The sequence below is a fragment of the Leptonychotes weddellii genome, chromosome 5 (genome assembly GCF_054177405.1).
Source record: "Leptonychotes weddellii isolate Sample4059 chromosome 5, ASM5417740v2, whole genome shotgun sequence".
NCBI lineage: Eukaryota > Metazoa > Chordata > Mammalia > Carnivora > Phocidae > Leptonychotes > Leptonychotes weddellii.
Window position 1 is genome coordinate 104,132,115 of NC_138373.1, and position 21,660 is coordinate 104,153,774.

General features: G+C 52.5%; 1 protein-coding gene across 1 annotated transcript; it reads right to left on the minus strand.

Moving 5' to 3' along the window:
• Positions 1-12,223: 12,223 nt before the first annotated feature.
• Positions 12,224-21,087, minus strand: LOC102737929 (keratin, type II cytoskeletal 71). The gene is made up of 9 exons (XM_006745812.2): positions 20,641-21,087; positions 18,288-18,502; positions 17,516-17,576; positions 16,911-17,006; positions 16,379-16,543; positions 16,053-16,178; positions 14,389-14,609; positions 13,656-13,690; positions 12,224-12,897 (listed from the first exon to the last, which is right to left on the minus strand). Exons 1-9 carry the CDS (start codon positions 21,085-21,087, stop codon positions 12,686-12,688), a joined length of 1,578 nt encoding a protein of 525 aa, XP_006745875.2. The 3' UTR covers positions 12,224-12,685.
• Between the last annotated feature and the right edge of the window lie 573 nt (positions 21,088-21,660).

Here is a 21,660-nt window from a genome sequence, read left to right on the forward strand (position 1 = left end):
CCAATATTTCCCCATCTACAGCCATTCAGGTGCCATGCCAGGATTTTGCCCATATCTACAAACCACCTAGACTGTTATTTTCTTTAATATTTTTGCTTTAGATAAGCTTGCAAGTTTACCCAATATATTTATTTTATAAAGCAACTTTTTAACTATTGAATGACATCTTTTCTAATACACATCAAAATAACGTCGGGACTATAAAACAGGTGATGACAGAGCCTGGGATGGTTATGTGTGCCAGCAGGCCTGGCCTCCGTGCTTTGGGAAGCAGCCTCTCACGTGTCTGCAGGGAGGGAACCAGGTTCCAGGGTCCCTCCTGCTCATCTCAGCCCCGTCTTCAAGCCTCTGCGCCAGACTCCTTGCTAACGTGCCTCCAGGTTCCTCCTTCTGGGGTTCTCTAAAATAGGACTAGACCGTTGCCTCTGTTTCCTGGCTCCCTGCATCCATTCTCCACTACAAGGCCAAGCCTTGCTCTCTGCTCTCAGGCCTCCTCTCCCACCAGGCAAGGAGGAGACCCCTCTGTGGCACTTAGGACAGGGCAGGGGCAGGAGGCAATACCTGGGCTGCATTATGTCCTCAGAATGTCCAGCTGCAAACCCTGGGCCAACAGGTACACCTGACCCAGAGTCAGGGAGGTGGCAAGTCCATTTCTGTAACTATACCATCGAGTCTGGAAACCACAAATGAGCACTTAGAAAGCCAAATTACAGTCCTTATAGGGCGAGAGGGTGAGTGTAGCAAGCAGCAGCTTCTGACAGGGCAGTCAAAACAACTGGGGCTGTGGCCGATTCAGCCCAGGTGTGTTTAGGGGAAGAGAGGGGTGGCTTTGGCACCTGACCCTGCCCCCCTGTGATAGGCAGTGCCTACCTAGAGGTGCCGAGAGCCACTGTCACTGACCTCAGGCAGGACTCAGGAGAAATTCCTGAAGAGCTTCTCCTTTGGAGACATTTGCCCCCTCCCCAGCACACCAGGCTCATGACCATGGCCACACTGGCCACCCCCTAAGGACGACCTTGACCATGTGGCATTCAGGCCCCTGCATGGCCTTGAGCATATCTGGCAGTCCTGCCCAGCTCACAGTATTGGCTCCAGGCTCACCGTTTGCTCTCCCACACCTTATCATTGGCTCCACACAGAGTCCCCAGCTTCATGGAACACCTCTCCCAATACTAGTGTCTCAGACCTGGCTCCTGAAGACAGAGCCAAGCCCTGCGGCAGAAACAAGAGGGAAACTGAAATTTCCTCTGCCCCATCTCCAGCACACGTACACCGTCCAGGTAGGAGAGTGTGGGGGCCATTTCCGGTTCATGCCCTAAGTGCATTTCATAGTCTCTCTGGCCCTAAGTTTTCTTATTTCTATAAAGTGGGGGTACTAATAGAGTTGTTGATGAAGATTTAACAAGGAAATATCCTTAAAGAAGGTAGCCCATGCTCTGGCACCCACTAACTTTCAATAGACAGTAGCTTTTTTCATTATTCCTACCTCTAATAGTTCCCGTCTCTCTGATGGGCTCAGCACCATCACTTTGCCTGCTTCATCATCCTGTCCTTTGACACCCACAGCTTGGCCTACGTGCCTAGGTCTGCCCCAGTTGGTGTCCCAAGTGTGGGTCCTTATACCAGGTCACCAGGGCCCCTGCACTGGACCCTTCTTTAGCGGGCCCCGCTTTGGTCCCTTCCAGCTGTCCTTTCCCCACAGAACTAGGAGTCTCTAGGGTCACTGGGACAAGCTCATCTGCAGCCACTCTCCTCTTCTAGGCAATCCAAACCCCGGAATTGCCCACCCACTACCCAGCCCACACCAGACCTGTGCGGGTCTCTTCCCCAGGTCCATCTTCTGGAGCTCAGACTGCCTTGCTGGTGGCACTCCTCCAGTCTGTCTGCAGCTGTGGCTGGAGCTTGGAAGTGTAGGCCACGGTTCACATGAGGTCTTTGTGGTGAGGACAGAGCCAAGAGTAGGAAGAGAAGGGCAGGCTGTGAGGAGGGATCTGGGGGCCCTCTCCGTGCTGCCACATTCAGACCTGGAACTCTGAGGAGCCCAAGAAGACTCCATTTGAGCCTGGCCTGATGGTCTGTCTGTTGGGGACCCAAAGCCTGGATGTCTCAGCAGGAACAAGATCACCTCCTATACGCTTCTGTACTACCAGCCTTTGGCTCAGTGTGTAGAGGGGATGGGGCTACCTGGGGTGCTTGGGGCTCTCAAGAGGTCAGACGGTGAGTGTATTCTCCTTGGTACTTCAAGTCTATGAGCCGAGGATGGGGATGCAGAGAAGAAGCTACTGGGGTCTCCCCCTGCAACAGCAGATGCAAGGCTGAGGGTCCAAATATCCAGACCCTTTCTCAGAGACTAATAAAAGCTACTTATTTAATCAGTTGTTCTCATTGTTTTTTCTTAGGCATTTCATAGTATTCTTCCCATTTCCCCTGCCATTTTCTGAAGATGCCTTTCTGAGAGTATTGGACCCCCCCCCCCACACACACACCTGGAAATAAGTTGCTAACTGGGATGTGTGAGTTTGGGCATGAATGCATAAATTAAAAACATGCTTATCTATATCAAGTCAAGTGGACCTGATTTTTCCACCTGCTAGCTGTGTGACCATGGCAAGTTCCTTGACCTCTCTAATCCTCACGTTCCTCATCTATTAGATCTCTAAATAAACTCTAAGAACATTGCCAACTCTAAGACTCTGGTGCGTACCCTCTTTGCTCTTCCTTCCCCCTTATTCTGCAGTCACACCAGGACAATCATCTCCTGCTCAAAGTGTCCTTCGCATTCCTGCCCCTAAAGCCTGACTTCATCCAGGAAGCCACCACTGCTCTCGTCACGTGAGAAGAGATCTCAGCAGCTGTAAGAGAACCTTCTCATTCAACACACAAGGAAGCTGAGGGCAAAGTGAGGCAATGACTTGGAGACAGAGCCAGATGTCCTTTCACCTCTTCACTTCTGGGGTCCACAACCCTGGGCCACCATTAGAGCTTGCACAAGTTATTATTTCTGTGAGCATTTGTGCCTCCCTTAGATCATAAGACCTCTGAGGGCCAGAACCATATTCCCACCCTCCCCACCCTGCACCAGCCCTCCTGCACAATCCCTGTGCCAGAGGGGGCCTCAATGTTTTAGTCAGGGTTCCCTAAAGAGACAGAAGTAACAGGAGACAGGTAGATAGATGGATGGATGGATGGATAGATAGATAGGTGATAAATAGATAGATAGATACAGATATTCATTATAGGGAATTGGCTCACATGATTGGGAGGCTGAGAAGTTCCAAGATCTGTAGTTAGTAAGCTAGAAACCTAGGTGAGCTAGTGGTGTTGTTCCAGTGGGTATTCGAAGGTCTGAGAACCAGGAGAGCTGATGTGCAAATTCTAGTCTGAGGGACGAGACCAATGTCCCAGCTCAAATTGTCAAGTCAGCAAAGTTTCTTCTAACTCAGCATTTTTGTTCTATTTGGGTACTTAATGGATTGGATGAGGCCCACGCACATTGGGGAGGACCATCTGCTTTACTCAGTCTACAGATTCAAATGTTCATCTCATCTAGAAACACGCTCACAGACACACCTGGAATAATGTTTGACCAAACATCTGGCACCCCATAGCCCAGTCAAGCTAACAGATAAAATTAACCATCACACTCAATAAATGCCTGTTTAGTTCAACAAAGAGAAATTCCATTTTCATCTCTGCCAAAACCCATTGTTCCATTTGAAGCCTCCTTTTATTCTTATCTTTGACCAGTGTTGTGCTGGGGCAATTTCAGCTGGCTGACAACAGCCAACTGTTAGATTTTTAAGAATTTTGTGAGCTGCTTATCATACACAGCCATAATTTGACTTAAATCATCTAAGCTTACAATTAGATAAATTATATTAAAAAAAAAAAGTAAGAAATGCTTAAAAGTCATAACTTCCTAGTTAGGTTACTATTACTAAGCTCTTGCGATGACTTACATCTCTTGAATCGGTATGGTGGAAAAGCTATGCAATGATTGTACACTCTGTAATCAGCAGCATCATATTGGTGACTTGCAATCACCATTATGGGAATATTTTTTTTTTAAAGATTTTATTTATTTGACAGAGAGAGACACAGTGAGAGTGGGAACACAAGCAGGGGGAGTGGGAGAGGGAGAAGCAGGCTTCCCACTGAGCAGTGAGCCTGATGCGGGGCTCGATCCCAGGACCCTGGGATCATGACCTGAGCCTAAGGCAGACGCTTAACGACTGAGCCACTCAGGTGCCCCACCATTATGGGAATATTTACACCAAAGGAATCACCAAACACTACAAATCAGAGCTTCATTCATTGTGGTTTTCTTTGTAATTTTAAAAATTGAGATATAATTGACATATAACATTATACTCGTTTCTCGTGTACAACATAATGACTCAATATGTGAACATATTTTGAAGTGATGTATTGTTCTGTTTATTGTCTAAAGCTATAATGTCTATCACAATTGCCACTAGCCCCATGTGGTCACCGAGCACTTGAAATGTGGCTAGTCCAATTTAGATACACCGTAAACGTAAAACGCACACTGGATTGGAAAAGATTTAGCATGGGAAAAGAATGTAAAATATATCATTCACAATTCTGACATTGATTCCATGTCAAAACGATAATATTTTGTATATGTTGAGTTAAGTATAATGTATCATGAGAATAAATTTTAGCTGTTTTTTTAGTGGGGCTACTAGAAAATTTTAAATTATATATATATATATGGCTTGCATTGCCATATATATATAATTTGGACAGCCCAGGCCTAGATTTAATTAAGTATTGGAGAAGACGTTGCACATTAAACTTAAAAGCATGTCATTTCTATAGCCGTTACATGGCGAACAGCAAAAAAAAAAAAAACCCTGACAGAATAACCTTCCAGTATTCAAGAACTATAATCTGATTCGCTGAAATCATCACTCATATCTCTGAGATTGAGTGAAGTTCCAACATCCATCTTCATTGCTTTACTTTCATCTTAATCGTTAGGATGAGAATACAGACCAGTGTCCCTGTGGGAGCTCCACTTTTTATTAGTTGCAACCACACGCTACCATGGATCCAGAGCTTCACAAATCAACTGAAAGCATTTGGTGAGCTCAGCTGGCTTTCTAGAGTTTACCATAAAGAGTATTTTATTATTACTTGTAAACTGTGTACTATTTATTTTATGTATCAGTAAAACTTGTAATAAACCTAGGTATAGGGGCACCTGGCTGGTTCAGTCAGTAGAACAGACAACTCTTGATCTTGGGATTGTGAGTTCGGGCCCCATGTTGAGTGTAGAGATTACTTAAAAAAAATAAAATCTAGGGGTGCCTGGGTGGCTCAGTCGGTTAAGGGGCTGCCTTCGGCTCAGGTCATGATCCCAGGGTCCTGGGATGGAGCCCCGCATCGGGCTCCCTGCTCAGCGGAGAGCCTGCTTCTCCCTCTAACTCTCCCCCTGCTTGTGAACCTGCTCTCACTGTGTCTCTCTCTGTCAAATAAATAAATAAAATCTTTTTAAAAAATAAATTAAAAAAATAAAATCTAAAAAACCCCCCCAAAAACCTATGTATATACATATGTGTGTCATATATGTTTGTATGTATATCTATGTATACACATATTTTTTAGAGAGTTGGCAAAGCTTTTATCAGCACACGGCTGTCTCCAACCTTCTGGCCGCCCCCTGCCCACCGCCCCCCACACCCCGGGCCCTGCCCTCTGCAGCTCGGCCTGACTGTCCCTCCCTGTGCTTCATTTCCAAATCTGCAGACCTCAGAGGTGTGGACTAGAGGGGCTGCCCCACTTTTTTCCACGCAGGATGCCTTTTTTTGCAGTCTGTTCTCCTCTCACCCGTCCTGGTTGGCCTCCCAGTTCCAGGACACCAGCTCTGAATGGCCAGTCACAGGGCCACGGAGATGCTGTTGCTGGGCCGGACACTTAGGGGAGCCCTGCCTGCCCGCTCTTGCCCTGGGACTCTCGAGGTGGGAAGTCATCTTGAGCGGTGACTACTGGCGCTCCTGCTCCATGGGGATGTCAGGTGGCTATTCCGAGCCCCATCAGAGATGGGTCGGAAGTGAGGCAGAGGGGTCGCTGAGCCGCAGGGAGGGGCATGGTGCAGGGGCTTGGTGTTCAGAGTGCTGGGACATGGCTCTGTAGGTTTCTGGTACCACCATCATCAAAAAGAGTGAGTTCAGCTCGTGGCAGTTCTGTCCTAGACGCTCCCTGCACAAGAAAACATCACTCCTCCCTGGCTCTGCCCGCCCGGGAGCCCAGGGAGGAAACAGACACATCAGACGAGACTACTAAAAGGCAGTGGGCACTTGGGGGTAAGACTAGCAATCCTGTTTAGAGTAAATCACCAAGAGCAACACATACATGTCAGGCGTGAGGCATGGCTTCAGGAGGAGATTCCGGGGGTTTGGTTCAAGGAAATGTACAGGAGCCAAAGCTCCATTATGGTGAGGAGACACTGAGCCGGAAGCCAGGGGCTCTGAATATCTGGGTTAGTTCCCTGAAGGAGGCAGAGTTCAGACACATGGGCTCAAATACCAGAGTCTGGGGTATGAGGAGAAGACAGGAGGAGACAGGCACTCTTGCTGCCGGGAAATCAAATTAGGATCAGAGTGCCCAGGGAAGCCCTAAACATTACCCTTGGTTTCCTAGGTTGTTACCATTGTCTCAATAGTAGTAGTGAGAATAATAACAATAATAGCAGCTAACATTCATTGTGGGGCTGGCATTTTATGTCTCAACTACAACGGTGCCCGGAGGTAATTCTTCTTCCCCTCTTTGCAGAAGAGGAGACAGACGGAGAGAGGCTAACGAACTTGCCGTAGGGCGCGGCGCTGCCTCACGGCACCCTGGGACCAGAGCCCCATCCCTGCAACCGCACACAGCCTCGCCTCTGCAGCGTCGGGCCGGCATCATCGCGAACGCTCATGCTGGGTTCCTATAGGCTTCCCCTCCGTTGCTCCTGATGATGATTTTCTTTCTTTCTTTTTTTTTTTTTTAAGATTTTACTTATTTATTTGACAGAGAGATAGAGAGACAGCACAAGCAGGCAGAGTGGCAGGCAGAGGGAGAGGGAGAAGCAGGCTTCCCGCTGAGTGGGGAGCCCGATGTGGGGCTCGATCCCAGGATCCTGGGATCATGACCTGAGTCGAAAGCAGCCGCTTAGCCGACTGAGCCACCCAGGCGCCCCCGTTCTGATGATTTTCTAACTGTTGTGTAGTTGACAGAGTGATCTCATCCTCCTTGTTGAGATGAGGACACAGAGATCACAAAGAGGTGGCAGCTTGAAACAGTTTTCCCTAGTCCTGCGCAAACAGAGAGTAAGAGCGATGCAGTGCGGTTTTCACGGGGGGCTAACTTTACTTAAATCTAAAGGATTGAACTTCATTCTGAGAGGCGTCCTTCCCGCTGTTAAATTGCCCTTTTCCTTTATGAAATGATGACGGTAGGGGATGGTAATTGTTGCTTCTTTTTCTTTTTTTTTATGTCCCATTTTGGCAAAATGAAAGGCTGGCAGCCGTAGCATCTGATTGGAAATCCTAACGGATCGTGGGCTCTCTGGGTCCCGCCCTCCGGGCCTGGAACGTGCAGGCATGCTCAGGGCTCTCTCACGGCACCCCTCCTCCAGGCCGGGCCATTTACGCAGGGGCCCCGTTGCTGCTGACAGAGTGTGTAGGATACCCAAAGGGTGGTGCCCAACCTGCCTCCCACTGAGCTGGGAAGACACCCTCCGTTATCCCAGACTGTGGAAGAAGGGGTCTAGAGAGAGCAATGCGCCAGGGCTGACCCGCCTGCTGAGGACCTACAGAGGGAACACTCTGGGCTTTCTGGCTTCAGAGAGCATGGTATCCCCACCAACCCTCTTTTTCAAATCTGTCTCAGCCTCAATGGGGCCCCTTTCCCTGCTGCTCCACCTGTTTGCTTGGGGAAGAAGATCCAGCAGGGATCTTCTCATCACCCACCCTTGTCCCATCCGTTCCTTGTCCTATCCGTCCTAAAAGCCATGATTCATCCACCTTGTCTTTCTTTTGAGGATTTTCTATGGCAGCCTGGAGGCCCCTCTCTCCTGATTTGGCTAGATTCCAAGACAGAGAGCCATTCAAACAAACAAACAAAAATCAGGACCACGTGAGGGGAGCTAGTTCCTAGAGGATAAATGTTTTCTGTTTCTTATAAATGGAAATAATCCTTGGGTCACTTGTGCTTCTGAATTACCTGTTTCATGGCTCGTTCTTCATTTCTGGATGGCTCTTTCCCCTCCTCCGCTAGCACTGGCGAGAGAAGTGACGGTATTCCAGTCTAGTGTGGAGGGACGAGAAATAGCTAAGGCAGGGGAAGGGAGAAACTTCTATTACAAAGATAATTTTCTTCCCTCGAGCCATGCTGGGATAAGCCCCCAGCTGACGGAGGGAGCACTGGAGAACTGGGCCAGCAAGGATGGGCTGCAGGACCTGGGAATCTCCAGCCCTGAGAAGGGTAGCTGGGGAGGGAGCCAGACAAGAAACAGTGTTTATTGTTGGGCAGGACAGGGAGCCGAGGTCCAGCATAACTGCAGGAGGGTGGTCAGACGCGAAGCAGAACTTTTCTAAGGCCAAGTTGTGAGACACGAGGACTCCAGAGCCTCCTCAGAGTGCTCAAGAAAAGTGGAGAGGCCTCTGCCAGGGGTGTTTACAGAGGTGATGGCTGTCTTCAGCGGGCTGGACTGGCCACCGTACCATTGTCTGGAGAAAGGACAGTGCCCAGAAGAGCCCACTCGCATGACCGCAGCCACTTCCTTCATGCTTCTCCAGATTCTTCTTGCTGGTCTGGGACTTCATTTTGATACTTCTGCTCCCAGAGCCCAGCCAGCTTCTCAGGATAAACTGTCCACCCGTCTGCTTCAGCCCCTTTCCTTCAAAAGCGCCCCTCCCCACACGCTGGGTCCATCCCAGGCCATCTCCACCACCTTCTTGAGGCTTCCTCCTTGTCCCCTCCTGCTCCTACTCCAGAGCCAACACCACCCAGCTTCCCTGGCCACCTCTGGCACAGGATACCAGGGCTTCAAGGGGTGGCTTGATCTATGTGCTGTTTTGAACCCCCCCCCCGCCCACCATTGAGGGGATCTGCTTCTGTGACTGGCAGGTGACATTGGGGCCACAGCCTCTGTGGGCAGCCTACAGTGGGGAAATCTGAGACAGGTTACAGGGCTATTGTAGGCGTAAAAGGAACCCAGCTCAGCGCCCAGGACACAGAGCCATCAGGCTTCAGAAGATGGAATATGATGGAAGTTCCAACAAATCATGGGCAGGGAGCCCGCAGGCCATCAGGGAAGGGCGGGAACACACAGCAGCTGGGTGGACAGAGGCAGATGGTTCCCGCAATGGGAGGCAGGGCGGGGATATGGAAAGAGTGTGGGCTTTGGAGAGACAGACCTCATGGAATCCTGGCTCCACATACTGGCTCTGTGGCCCCAGCTGTAGCAGGTGTCTGTCTCAGGAATAATAACGCCCACCTCAGAGAGGTGACGCAGGTGGCATGCCCAGCTCAGGGAGATTCTGGCTCACAGCAGATGCTCCATTAGCATCAGTCTCCCAGCCCTCTCCTCGGACCCCCACCAAGTATAGGAAAGTGCCGAGGGGGTGAGGCGTCACGGATGGAGAGAAGGAGTGAGTAGTGATCAAGGCCAGGAGGCCTCAGCCCCCCTTGGCAGGCACCCCAGGTACCATGTGGGACCTTTTTTGTTCCCCTTGCCCTCCAGAGATTTCCTGAAGGTGCCAGCTTGACCCACGGCAGTCCCTGGCCATCCCCCAGCTGGGCCGATGCTGTCTGGCTTGGCCTGCTGCAGGGTCCCCACCAGGGGGTGTCCCCAGGGCCTGCTCCCATCAGTGGCCACAGCGTGGCGTCAGAGTCCCATGGGGGATGCGGAGGGGTAGTTAGTCCACCAGCTTGTGCTCCTCCCCCTGTATCCTTCCTGAGTGGTCCGTAGAACCAGAAGTTTCCTGACTGCACGGATGGTACCTTCGCTTTCTCCCTCTGCATCCACTCCGCAGCGCATTACTTGGCTGTGAGGGGAGGAAGGCGGCTCGGGGGCACAGACCCAGAGGCAGGACGTGGGGCCCATCACAATGCTCTTACCCACCTGCCCCTCACCCTCTGTCGGTGCCCCCGTGCCCCCTGCCACCCTGTCCCTCAGCACGTGGTCCTTTCACCTGACTCAAGTTTAGGCTATTAGGCGTAAGTGTCCTCAGTGCCAACCCCCCACGTCCCTTTCAGAGCTTGTCCTGCCGTCTTAATGCCTTCGCCCCGTCCCTACTCCTTCATTCCAAGACCTTGCTACATTGACTGGAGTTTGGGTCTCTTTCTTCACTGATTACATTCTCAGCTCTGAATCCTCGCTAGAATCCCTTCCCTGACTTTTGAAAGGATCCCCGTGAGTGCCTGGGCCCCACCCTGGTAGACCGCCTTAACTGGTTTGGAGTACTGGCTCAGACCTCAGTATTTTTTTAAAGTTCCCAGGTTATTTTTGAGCCTGTGTGAAGAACCAATGCTCTTGGCAACCATGATCAAATGACCACCTAGACTCATGTGACTTCATGGCCACCGTACCTGTGACTCATTGTCATCATTCTCTCTCCTCGGAGCCCTCTCTTATCCCCCAAGTCATCCATCAGCTCCTGCCCGGTCTGTAGTCCACAGCCAGCTGAGCCCCCTCACTCTGGCACCTGCCAAGCTCATAACTCAGGTCTCTACCGTGGACCTCAATGTGGGGCTCTATCTCCCACAGGAAGCGCCACTCAGCCTCCAGTACCTTGATGTACTGCTCTAGAAAACAGACTCCAAACCCAGGATAACCCTGCCCACCCGGGAAACCCCTGTGAGCCCTAGGACACAAAGGGATGTGGGAGAGTTCTTCACTTCCTCCCCAAATCTGGGTGAGATACCAGCAGCATCTAGAGAAGCAGCCTCCATCCCTCCATTTGAGAACCTAGCATTCTTCTAAGCCTCTCAACTGGAATGTTCCTTCTGCTATCCCACCTCAGCTCTTACTGCTGCAAAGGTAGCAAAGGCAGGAGGTTTATGTGGATCCTTTGCTGAGGAAATGACAGTGTCTCTACCCAGTTCTGAAAACACACAACACACACACACACACACACACACACACACACACACAACAGTCTTGGTATTGTTGACCAAGGAAGCAAACTTGCTGCTGAGTCTTGAACTGCTCGCCCTCCTCCACCCACATGGTGGTGTTGGCTTCCAGATTGAGAGCAGTGGGAGGCTCTAGCTCATGGCCACCTCCTGGGCGGCAGAGGTTCGAGCCTGGCCCTGTGACCTTGGCCTAAGCCCCAGCCACTACTCTGAAGTTCTGTCTGCCAAACCAGCCCATTCATCCCTTTCTCCAATCCCTCTACCTCCAATTTTGTAAGCTCCTCAGGCCCCCAAGGACTTCCTGGCTGAGGTTTGCTGGCTCATGCTGGTCACTGGGTGATCTATCTGTCTGTCTTCCTTACATCCCTCCTCACTCCAGGGCAGACAGCTATCTGGGCCAGTGACTGAAACTCACAGCCTGCCTTGACCCTCAACTCACTTCACCCTAGTCCAGCCTCAGGCTCCAAGAACTCGTTCCCTATCTTAGCATCCCAGCAGGCCCAGAGTGTGGGGTCCCCATCAACTCCACCCTTCCTGGGTGACTCCCCAAAAGCCCAGGCCTCTGAGCAGTGAGGAAAGGGTTGAATAAACACAGACACCTGCCTGCCACACCCCCAGCTTCCCTCCAGAAAGATCCAGTTCTTAGGTGGAGGCCAGGGTCCCTGTCAGGAGCAGGACCATTTCTGCCAACAGACACAGGCAATTCTTTTGCTGAAAGCCATAAACCACACTACACACACAGCCTTCCCGTGTTCCTCCTTTCTGCTCTCCCTCCTCTTCTCCCTCCCTCCTCCCAAACTCGGCCCCATGCTTCATGTGTGCTCTGGAAGCTGCTTTTTTGGCTCTACGGAGAAAATTCACCTAGAAACATGGGCCGCACAGGCAGTCCGCAGTGTGTCTGGTGTGTGTGTGTCTGTGTGTGCCTGGGTGGTGCTTCCGTGAGTGCTGAACCGGGTACGTGCACACACCTTGACTACTCAGAGACCAAGCCGTCAGATCGTGCTGTTTATTGAGGATGCAATGCGAGGGTCTCTAAGAGGAAAGGAGATGTAGAGGGGCCTCCTCTTCTCTGCTTCTGGGTACAGGAGAGTGAAGAGAGACCTGAGCGGTGAGATGGGGCCAGGGTGGGGTGGGGACTGGCCTCTCTGGGTCGTTGTCCTTCGGCCCTCCCAGCATAGGCAGTTGCTGGGACAGAGGCCCCAGGGTGAGGGGTGGGCCTCCGTCTGAGACCCAGGGAGCCGGACAGAGTAGTTAGTGACTGGGCTGGAGGCTGTGTCAGGGGCAGAAGGCCGGGAGCCTGGAGCTGAGAGCATGGCCCGGCTGGGGGACCTCAGCCAAGGAGGTGAATGCCAGGCACGTGCCAGGAGGAATTTCACCAAGTTTAGCCATCCACACCTGTCCAGGCTCGGGAAGACACGGGCTGGGAGAAGTGGGGTGGCCGGCGCGGAGAGGGGGCTGACCGCGGGCTGGGGGAGAGAGCGTGCAGGAGACAGCTAGGGACGCAGGGGTGGCGGGAGGTCAGGGGGGTGGGCAGCCCTCTCTACCTGCTGGCTTTCTTGGCGGGGGCGCTCTGGCTGGAGCCCTTCGCCAGGGTATCCTTGTAGTCGCTGCTGCTGCCCCTGCCCCGGCCGTCCCCGCCGCGGACGCTGCACACGCCAGAGACGCAGCTGCTGCTGCTGGCCACGTAGCCGCCGCTCACGGAGCTGGGCCGGAAGCCGTAGCCGCCGCTGCCGCTGCTGCTGCTGATGATGGCTGCGGGGGACAGCGGGGCGGCACCCTCAGGGGCGGGGCCAGACGGGGCGCCTCCCCCCGGGGCACAGGGTCTCTTGGTGCCGGCCCCGCGGCCCCGCCCTTCCCCCTGGGGAAAATAGCCCAAAGACCGCGTCCCCCATGTCCTAGCCCCTGCCCTGCCCAGCTTAGCCGCAGTCTGGCTGATTCTTCATTCTCAGAAGCCCAACACTTTGGTCCAGGTACCAAACACCCACCTGTCATTCTGGATACACAACCTCCCATTCTATTAGCCTTTTTGCTAAACTTCCTTTTCAACCTCTCCCTCTCCCTAGCTGTCCTGCAAATGGCATCTTTTGGGGTTCTGGTTTAATTCTTAGTCCCGCTGAGAAATCCAGAGATCCAACACTGTCAGCTTAACCTCCGAGGTCCCCATTCACTGATTCCCTCCGCCGCCTCTAATTCCCCAGGCCAGGGCTGGTCACGACTTGCAGCCCTGGGGCCCAGGCCTCATGCACACTCATCCTCTGTTTCCCCTTCTAGCTTTCCCAGTGGCCACCTCCGGGGAGCAGGGAGGCAGAGTGATACAGAGGAAGCGGCTCTGCATTGGGAATCAGGAGACCTGATTGCTGGCCATGCCTCTGCTATCTGGCTGTGTGATCTCAAAGTCTTTTGCTCTCTGGCCCTTAGTTTGCTCAGCTACACACACAGGGTGCGAGCGACTAAGGCCCTTTCCTGTCTGCAAATTCTACAGTTTTAGGTCCCAGCATACAAGTACTTACAGATGCTGACCGGGGAGGGAAATTCTCCTGACATCCTGTAAGGGAGAGAAACAAAATAAGAGCAAGCACTCATCCAACCCACAATCTATTAACCTCAAAGCTAGTGTCCCTACCGGCCTGATATGGATTTCTGAACCCAACGGGCACCTGTGGACATTTCCTGGGCTTTTTGGCACAAGCAGAGCTTGAGAAGCCGTGGTTGCTGCCCTTGAATCTTTGGGGGTAAGCAGGCAACAACCTAAATCAAACAGTAGTTGGCACGAGGTACACGTGCAGGGTGGCATGCACACGTCCCAAGGTCAGCCCTGGGCACTGAGTCTTTCCCATCTGCTGAGAACACTGGGGAAGCTGGAATGGTTGCCCTGGGACATCTCTGACAAGCTCATCTTGTACGTGGACAGGTAAGGAAGATGGAACAAGAAGGCCTAACAGTAATGGGGTGGTGGTGTTTTTTTGTTTTGTTTTGTTGTGTTTTTGGTTGGGGTGGGAGTGGGATAGTATGCAGAGGAATACCCAGGAAAATTGTAAGGATGAAATGAGCTAATCCCCGAGGCACAGTACCTGGCATGAGTGAGGGCTCACGCCAGGGTAGGTATTATTACTTACTGTTATTATTCCCATCATCACCACCCCTTCACTTCCAAGGAGTCATCTGTTCTAAATGAGTGTGTGCTAAGCTTTCTCTTTTGTCCTTCTCAAACCCCTGGGGCTCTTGTGCCAGAGCACCCCCCACCTGCACTCCTCGCTCTCCAGCAGCTTGCGGTAGGTGGCAATCTCCATGTCCAGGGCCAGCTTCAGACTCATGAGCTCCTGGTACTCGCGCAGCATCCGGGCCAGCTCCTCCTTGGCCTGGTGCAGGGCTGCCTCCAGCTCGTCCAGCTTGGCCCGGGCGTCCTTCAGGGCATTGTCACCCCGCTGCTCAGCATCGGCGATGGCCGTCTCCAGGTTGGAAGCCTAAACAGGGAATCGGAGAAGCTAGAAAACTGGAAGGGGTGAATAGAGTCATCCACATCCAAATCCCACTAGTGCTTGGAACTCCTGGATAGAGATGCCCACTTCTACCTTTCCCACCTCCTGCTCCTCTTCTAGGCCGGAGCCCCTTCTGGGGGCAGCAAGTCCTTCCTAGCTCTATCTCCACTTGCTTGTATTTAGGCATTGTGGTGATGAAAAATAGTGCACCCTGCCCTCCTGTCCTCATGCCTTCCTGTGATCGTGGCCAGTTCAGTACCACGTCACTTCATTACAAAGACATTTACTTGGCCACCCATGTGCCAAGGATACAGAATGAGGAGGAGTAAGATTGGCTTTCTGCTCTTGAGCTGTTTAAAGTCTGGGAAGAGAGATCCTTGGAATGTGGTGTTGTGGGTACGATGAGAGCGGCCGCCCAGGGGCATAGGACCACAGACGAGGGGCGCAGGGAAGGAGATTCCCCAGAACCAACTACTCTTTCCCAAGTGCTTACTGTATGTCTAGCACTACCCTCAGCCCTGACATGCCTTTTGCATACCTTAGCTCATGCAGTCCTTACACACCCCAGCGCAGAGAGGACAACTAACTTGCCCCATGTCACAGAGTCACTAAGTGTTAAAGCCCCTGGGAAGGTGGAAAGAGCACTGGACTTGGAGTCAGAGTGGGTTCGGATCACAGCTCTGCCATTCGCCAGCTTGCAACCCATTTAACCTCTTGGAGCCTCCGTGTCCTCATCTGTAACGATGGGTAGCACTTGCCTCAGAATCTTTGAGATGATTCAGTGTGATAAAATGATAGGAGCTGTTGCTGTTGTTATTCTATAACCTCATCCTGTCTCCCCACATACTCAAGCTGAGACTGCAACCTAGAGTCCCAGAAGGGGACTGAGCAAGGCCTTAATGAATAGTTAAATAGTTACAGGAGGCACTTTAATGGGTGCTCTTTGAGCCCACTTATCAGTCATTTCATCAACAAATGTTTATTAAGCTGCTACTATGTGCCAGGCACTGTACTAGATGCTGGGAAAGCAATGGGGAACAGAGCAGCCATCTCCCTGCCTTCCTCCAGTTCCGTAGAAGAAGGGACAGGCTGGTGTGGGGTAATCATCAAAGTGTGACAAGGACAAGAGAAGCACAGATGCCAGGAGGGCATGTGATTAGGGCAGAGGGCACAGGGGCGTGTGGTCCTAGCCCATCCTGGGGAATGAGAGAGACGGCTTCCTGCAGGAAGGACTTCAAAGCAGAGGTTCTTGGGGTGAGTGGGAGATGAGATGCCCCAGGGATGTCTGCTCTAAGTATTTGAGGCAGTGACCTCATTGGCCCCTTTCCTCTCATGGGCAGAGATTTGAGAGGCTGATATCCTTGGCCAACTCATTCCCCCTTCAATTATGCCCTCCTGCCCCAGGCCATGGGCAACCTCTCCCCTCACCTGCTTCTTCACATTCTCAATCTCTGAGCGGATTCTCTGGATGAGCCGGGTGAGCTCCGAGATCTCGTTCTTGGTGTTTTTGAGGTCATCCCCGTGCCGGCCCGCTGCCAGCTGCAGCTCCTGGAACTGGGGACCCCAAAGCACAGTGCCATGGTGAGCATGATGAGTGTGTCATAGGACTACATGATGTCTCGGGATTGCTGAAGTCATGGGGGAAGCTCATGGTGGACACTTAACTGGACATGGCCTCTGTTCTGGGAATGATCAGGCCCAGCCTTCATGCCTGCTGGGATTGCCCTCCCCGGTCCTGCTTCAGCCCAGCTCACCTTGGTCTGGTACAGCGCCTCGGCCTCTGCCTTGCTTTTCAGGGCGATCTCCTCATACTGGGCACGGACCTCATCAATGATGCTGTCCAAGTTCAGGTCCCGGTTGTTGTCCATGGACAGGATGACAGACATATCGCTGATGTGGGACTGGATCTGAGCGATCTCCTACATGGTTAACAGGGCTGGTCTCAGAACTTGACTATCAGAGGCTAACACCCTGCCCCCACCCAACCCCTAAGCAAGATTAGCAAATCCAGGTGATGCTAACTTAGAGGCTCTGGACCAAAGCTGTTGCTCCCTGGGCAAAGTGAGTCCCCTCCAGGCCCCAGATAGATTCCTGCCACCATGAAGCCAGGACCTGGACCATTTCCTTTCCAACCAGAGGGTGGAGATTGGGAGCCTCTCAGGCTGAAATGGGAGATGAATGGCTAGCCAGGGGGTCTCCCTGAGAGCAAAGAGCCTCTCCCAGCCCCCAGAACAGAGTTTTACCCACTGGCTGCCCACAGAGCGATGGGTGGAGACACAGACTTACAGCTTCATAGAGACACTTGAAGAACTTGATCTCCTGGTCCATGGAGTCCACTTTGGCCTGCAGCTCCACCTTATTGGCATAAGCCGCATCCACATCCTGAAAGATGCCCCCCCGCCAGCATCCTTTGGTCACTGCCAGTGCAGCCAAGAAGGAAACACCCATGCCAGCCTGGGTGCCCTGCACACCGAAATAGCTGCACTTTTCTCTTTGAGAGGCTCATGGGAAAGGAGAGGACGGAGCAAAAGGCCCAGCCCTGCCCCATCCTGAGACCCCGCTCCCTCAGCAGGGATGGGGTACCCCATCTAAGGAAGGAAGCCCCATCCAGGCTGCTGTCAGTCATCCCTCGGATGTCTGAGTCAGGCCCTGTAGATGCAGGGGGGCCCCTGTGTGTCGTGCTCTGCTGTTCCTCACGGTGGACATGAAACACTCAGGAAGGCCATCATCTCTCTATCTTTTCATTCCCTTTCTGGTTAGTCCATTGTGGTTTTCCTCAGCCTTTATGTCATTAGTTTGGAACCAGCTCTCTGACAGCAGAGCACACTGGTAGGCTCAGCTCTCCCTGGTCCCAGGCCAGCCCTGGACTCAAGGCCTGTCTTCCCCCTCACCTTCTTGAGCAGCACAAACTCGTTCTCTGCAGCTGTGCGTCTGTTGATTTCTTCCTCATACCTGCAAGAATGCCAGGGCTCGGTCGGTGAATACATCTCACTTAGAACCGTCTCACTGAGAACACTCTTTCACTCAAGGAAGACTCTAAGCAAGAGGCAGGGTTCCATTTGAGGGACAGATGTTAGTGGGCCACAGAGTACTGGGCTGGTGGAGCCACCAGGCAAGGAAGGCTTCCTAGGGGACATGGTAACTAAGTTTAAAAAAAAAAAAAGGTGATTATTGAAGATCCAGCTACAAAAATGAGGTAGGAGCATGTGGAGTGAATGTTCTATGGGAAATCTCAGAGGAAGCAAGAAGCAAGCTCCTCCTTGAGAATTTGAATAAAGCCTTACAAATGAATGGGAGTGTTTCCTTAGTTACTCTTCCTGGCCATTCTGGGAGGTGGATGGATTTAAGCCCCCTTTTACCAATGAGGACTCAGAAGCTCCAGGAGATTATGAGTAGCTTACCCAAGGTTTCCTTCATCCAGCCAGAGATAGTCTTTTGACCACTGGCCAGCTAACTGGACATTTGTCCTAAGTGCCAGACCAGAGGCTGGAGGAGCAGGAAGCAAGTTCCAGAGTTGTGTTGGAATAATTCTGCTTGGTACGACAAGGAACACTGCCCCTCATCTCCAAAAACTTTAAGCCGGGGTAGCTGCCGCTCCTGCAGAAGGATCTCAGAGGGAAAGGGGCAGTGGTCCAGCTGCAGGGGGATCCCTTCCCCACTCACCTCTTCTTGTAGTCTTCCACCACGTCCCGCACGCTCCTCAGCTCCGAGTCCAGCCGCACCCTGTCCCCGGACAGCGTCTCCAGCTGCTTCCGCAGGTTGCTGATGTAGCCCTCGAGGATGGGCTCCAGGTTGTTCTTGCAGTTGTTCAGGTCCAGCTGCTGCAGCAGCTCCCACTTGGTCTCCAGCACCTGGTTCTGCTGCTCTAGGAACCGCACCTGGGACCCAAAACACAGAAACTGTTGAGCCCCCACGGAAATAGTCCCACCTGTCATTCACAAGGCTCCGTGCCAAGCGCTCCACCTGCATTTTTCCCTTTATCCCCACACAACAGCTGCATGAGGCAGGCAAGTTGTTAACCCCATTTAATGGGAAGGAAACGGAGCCTCTTTCCAGGGTCCAACAGTTTGATAAGTGAGGGAGCCCAGGAATGAACCCAGACATGTGTCCCCATAACTCATGCATCCAGTCACTCAGAACCCATTATGACCAAACCAGCTCAGGGCAGGGGCGTTCCTAAAAAATACCAGGACAGAGTCAGGCTGGGTCCATCTTTGGAAAGGTTGAGCATTCTGAAGAAAGGAATCTGCTCTTTATTTTATAGCCTATCAAGCTCAGTGAGGCTCAATGGGCCAAGAGCTTCTGGGTATTCTAAATTTCTGCATCAGGCCCCAACTCCACCATTGCTCATGCCCTCCTTCCTCTGTGCTAGTTCTGCTCCTTAGAAGCATCTTCCACAGAGCAAGCATGGCACGTGGGACAAGATGGATAGACAGTGTGCCCCATGCCACTGTCGCCTCACTGGGCCAGGAGACTGACCAGAGGGAGTAGATCCACATACTCCTCTCTTGTGTGGATTGTGGGGGGCACGATTTTTAAAATATGACTTAATCCACATGAGCACAGCCACTGTCTAAATAAGGTTGTGTTCCCTATCGTCATAAGCACAGGACCTCAGAAAACTGGCTGGGATTCAGCATTGAGATGGGATCAGCCACCAAACTGCTTGCCCCAGCAGATCATCCAGGGTTGGTTGGTTTAACCAGTCCTGACTCTTTCATGTATATCCCTAAGACTGAGCCTTAGCCACGGAGCAAACCCTACACCTAGGACACCACAGTTGGCATCTGGGCTACACACTGGATAATCAGGATCACTGATAGGATGTATCCACATTCTGGAGGAGTAAAGAGCCACAGAGACAGTGCTGGCCTCTGAGGCAAGCAGGAGATCCTGGGAGCAGGAGTCTAGAGCTGGGGTGTGGGGCAGGGGGACCGGTAGGCTCCGATGGCCACTGACCATTTCAACCATAAGCTTTGTCCTGGGCTGACCCACTCTTGGTGCCTAGCCGTCATGTAGCCAACGTAGCCCCCCAAGTCCCCAGGACTGGATCTTACCTTCCTTCCCTCCCACCCTCGCCCCAGATGCCGTACCCTGCAAGGCATGTCCCTGCATGCTTTTGCTGACTCATAGAATGGGAGTAATAATTTCTCATCTACCATAAGTCAGGGTCCTATCTGGCCTGGAAGATGCCTTGAGGCCTCCTCCAGATCTTTGCATCCTCCCCTTCTCAACACTCCTCCCCCACCGCTCTGAAGATGAAAACGATAGTAACGATAACCAGCACTTGGGAGCACTTCGTCTGTGTGAGGCACTGTGCCAAGATCTTCACATGCATGTTCTTTCATCAACCTGACAAAATCCCTGAGACGTAGGCTATTATCTGCATTACGGAGATAAGGAAACAGAGGTGCAGACAGGATAAATAACCCTCCACACAGCTGCTCCATGACTGGCTTAGCCAAGACACGGCTGGTAAGTGATGGGGCCAGAACCGAAGCCAGGTCTGACTTCAGAGCACTGTGGAGACGTCCTCCCCACTGCACCCTTCTGCCTCTCTCGAGAGTCCTTAGCTGATTGAAAAAAATGCCCATGGCCGAGCCATCCGGGAATGACCACACACGGATGCTCCTGACCCATCCAGTCAAATGACTAGTGCATGAGACCTGCTCACGATGGACGGGAGGAAGACTCTGGGGCAGATTCCCTCTCACTGGCTTTTTCCACACACACAGGCTGCATGGACGCCAGGCTTAGCAATGGCACCAAGCTGACCCTCAAGTAAGAAGCAGGGGTCTTTCCTTCGGAGCTCCCGCCAGTAACCCCCATAAGCCTCTGCCCTTAGAGACAGACCTCCCTCGGTCTTCTCTTGGGAAAGACTGCAGGGAATCGCACATAAGTCACCCCGATGAAAGAAAACACCTGCTTCGTCCACATTCAGTGCCTCCTCATATCTAACCTGAATCCCTTCTGCTGTAGCAGAAGCTCATGCTCTGAGAAGAGAAGGTAGACCCACCTTGTCGATGAAGGAGGCGAACTTGTTGTTCAGCGCCTTGATCTGCTCCCGCTCCTGGGCGCGCACTTTCTGGATCTCCGGGTCCAGCTCCACGTTGAGGGGGGCCAGGAGGCTCTCATTGACAGTGACCTGATGGATGCCTCCAGGTGGACACACAGACGGACACACGGGCCCCAGGGCCACACTGCCAAACATGCTACCAGCAAAGCCACTGGCCCGGCCCCGACCAAACCCATAGCCTCCATTCTTCCCGCTGCTGCTGGCCACGTTGAGGGAGATATTCCGGGCGCCCCCCAGGCTGTAGAGGCTCCGGCTTCCGAAGCCACCGCTGAACCCTTTGCCCCCTGCCCGGTAGGAGGACGAGCTGCCCCCTGAGAACACTGCTGAGCAGCCGCTGAAGCCCCCCTTGGTGGCAGCTCCCGACTTGCAGGTGAATTGGCGGCTCATGCTGGTGGTGGAGATAGAATCAGATGCAGGAGGAATGAAGACCAAATCCTACCCGGGCTCTGCAGCTTGCAGTGAGGACTGGCAGGCACCCTTCCTTATATGTGCTTGGCATTGGGGCTCGTGGATGGGCAGTCGAGAGCCTAATTCATGGGTTTGGCTTGCCTGGGAGCAAGAAGTCATTTTCTCCATGCTGAGCTAGAGATCAAGCCCTCCCCACCTCTGAAACAACATGAAACCTTCAAATTGCTGGGCTTGCAAGCTTTGCTCATGTAATTTGGGTTTTATCTAATTAACCTGCTGTTATAGGGTAATTTGCCCCAGGCCCCAGCCTCTCCAGGGGGATGTCACTGGCATCTCACCAACCCTATCCTGATTAATCTTCTCTGGGTTCCTCCTGGGGCCTCAGGGAGCTAGAAGGAGATGAACTTCCCCGGACAGGGCAGGCCACTGGGTAGAGTATCTGGGGGCTCCAACCAGAGGTGTGTCCTCCTCTTTCCTGGAAAGAGCCCCTTCATTCAGGCCTCCCGGAGACACACCCCACTGGTGGCCTCTTCCCCTAACCCGCTGAGGACA

Excerpts from the sequence above, each read along its gene's own strand:
- LOC102737929 (XM_006745812.2), bottom strand. The coding sequence starts at position 21,087 with ATGAGCCGCCAATTCACCTGCAAGTCGGGAGCTGCCACCAAGGGGGGC. Across the intron at positions 16,544-16,910 it reads TCAAGTGTCTCTATGAAGCT|GAGATCGCTCAGATCCAGTC; the intron begins GTAAGTCTGTGT and ends TTAACCATGTAG. Across the intron at positions 16,179-16,378 it reads AGGCGCTGTACCAGACCAAG|TTCCAGGAGCTGCAGCTGGC; the intron begins GTGAGCTGGGCT and ends TGGGGTCCCCAG.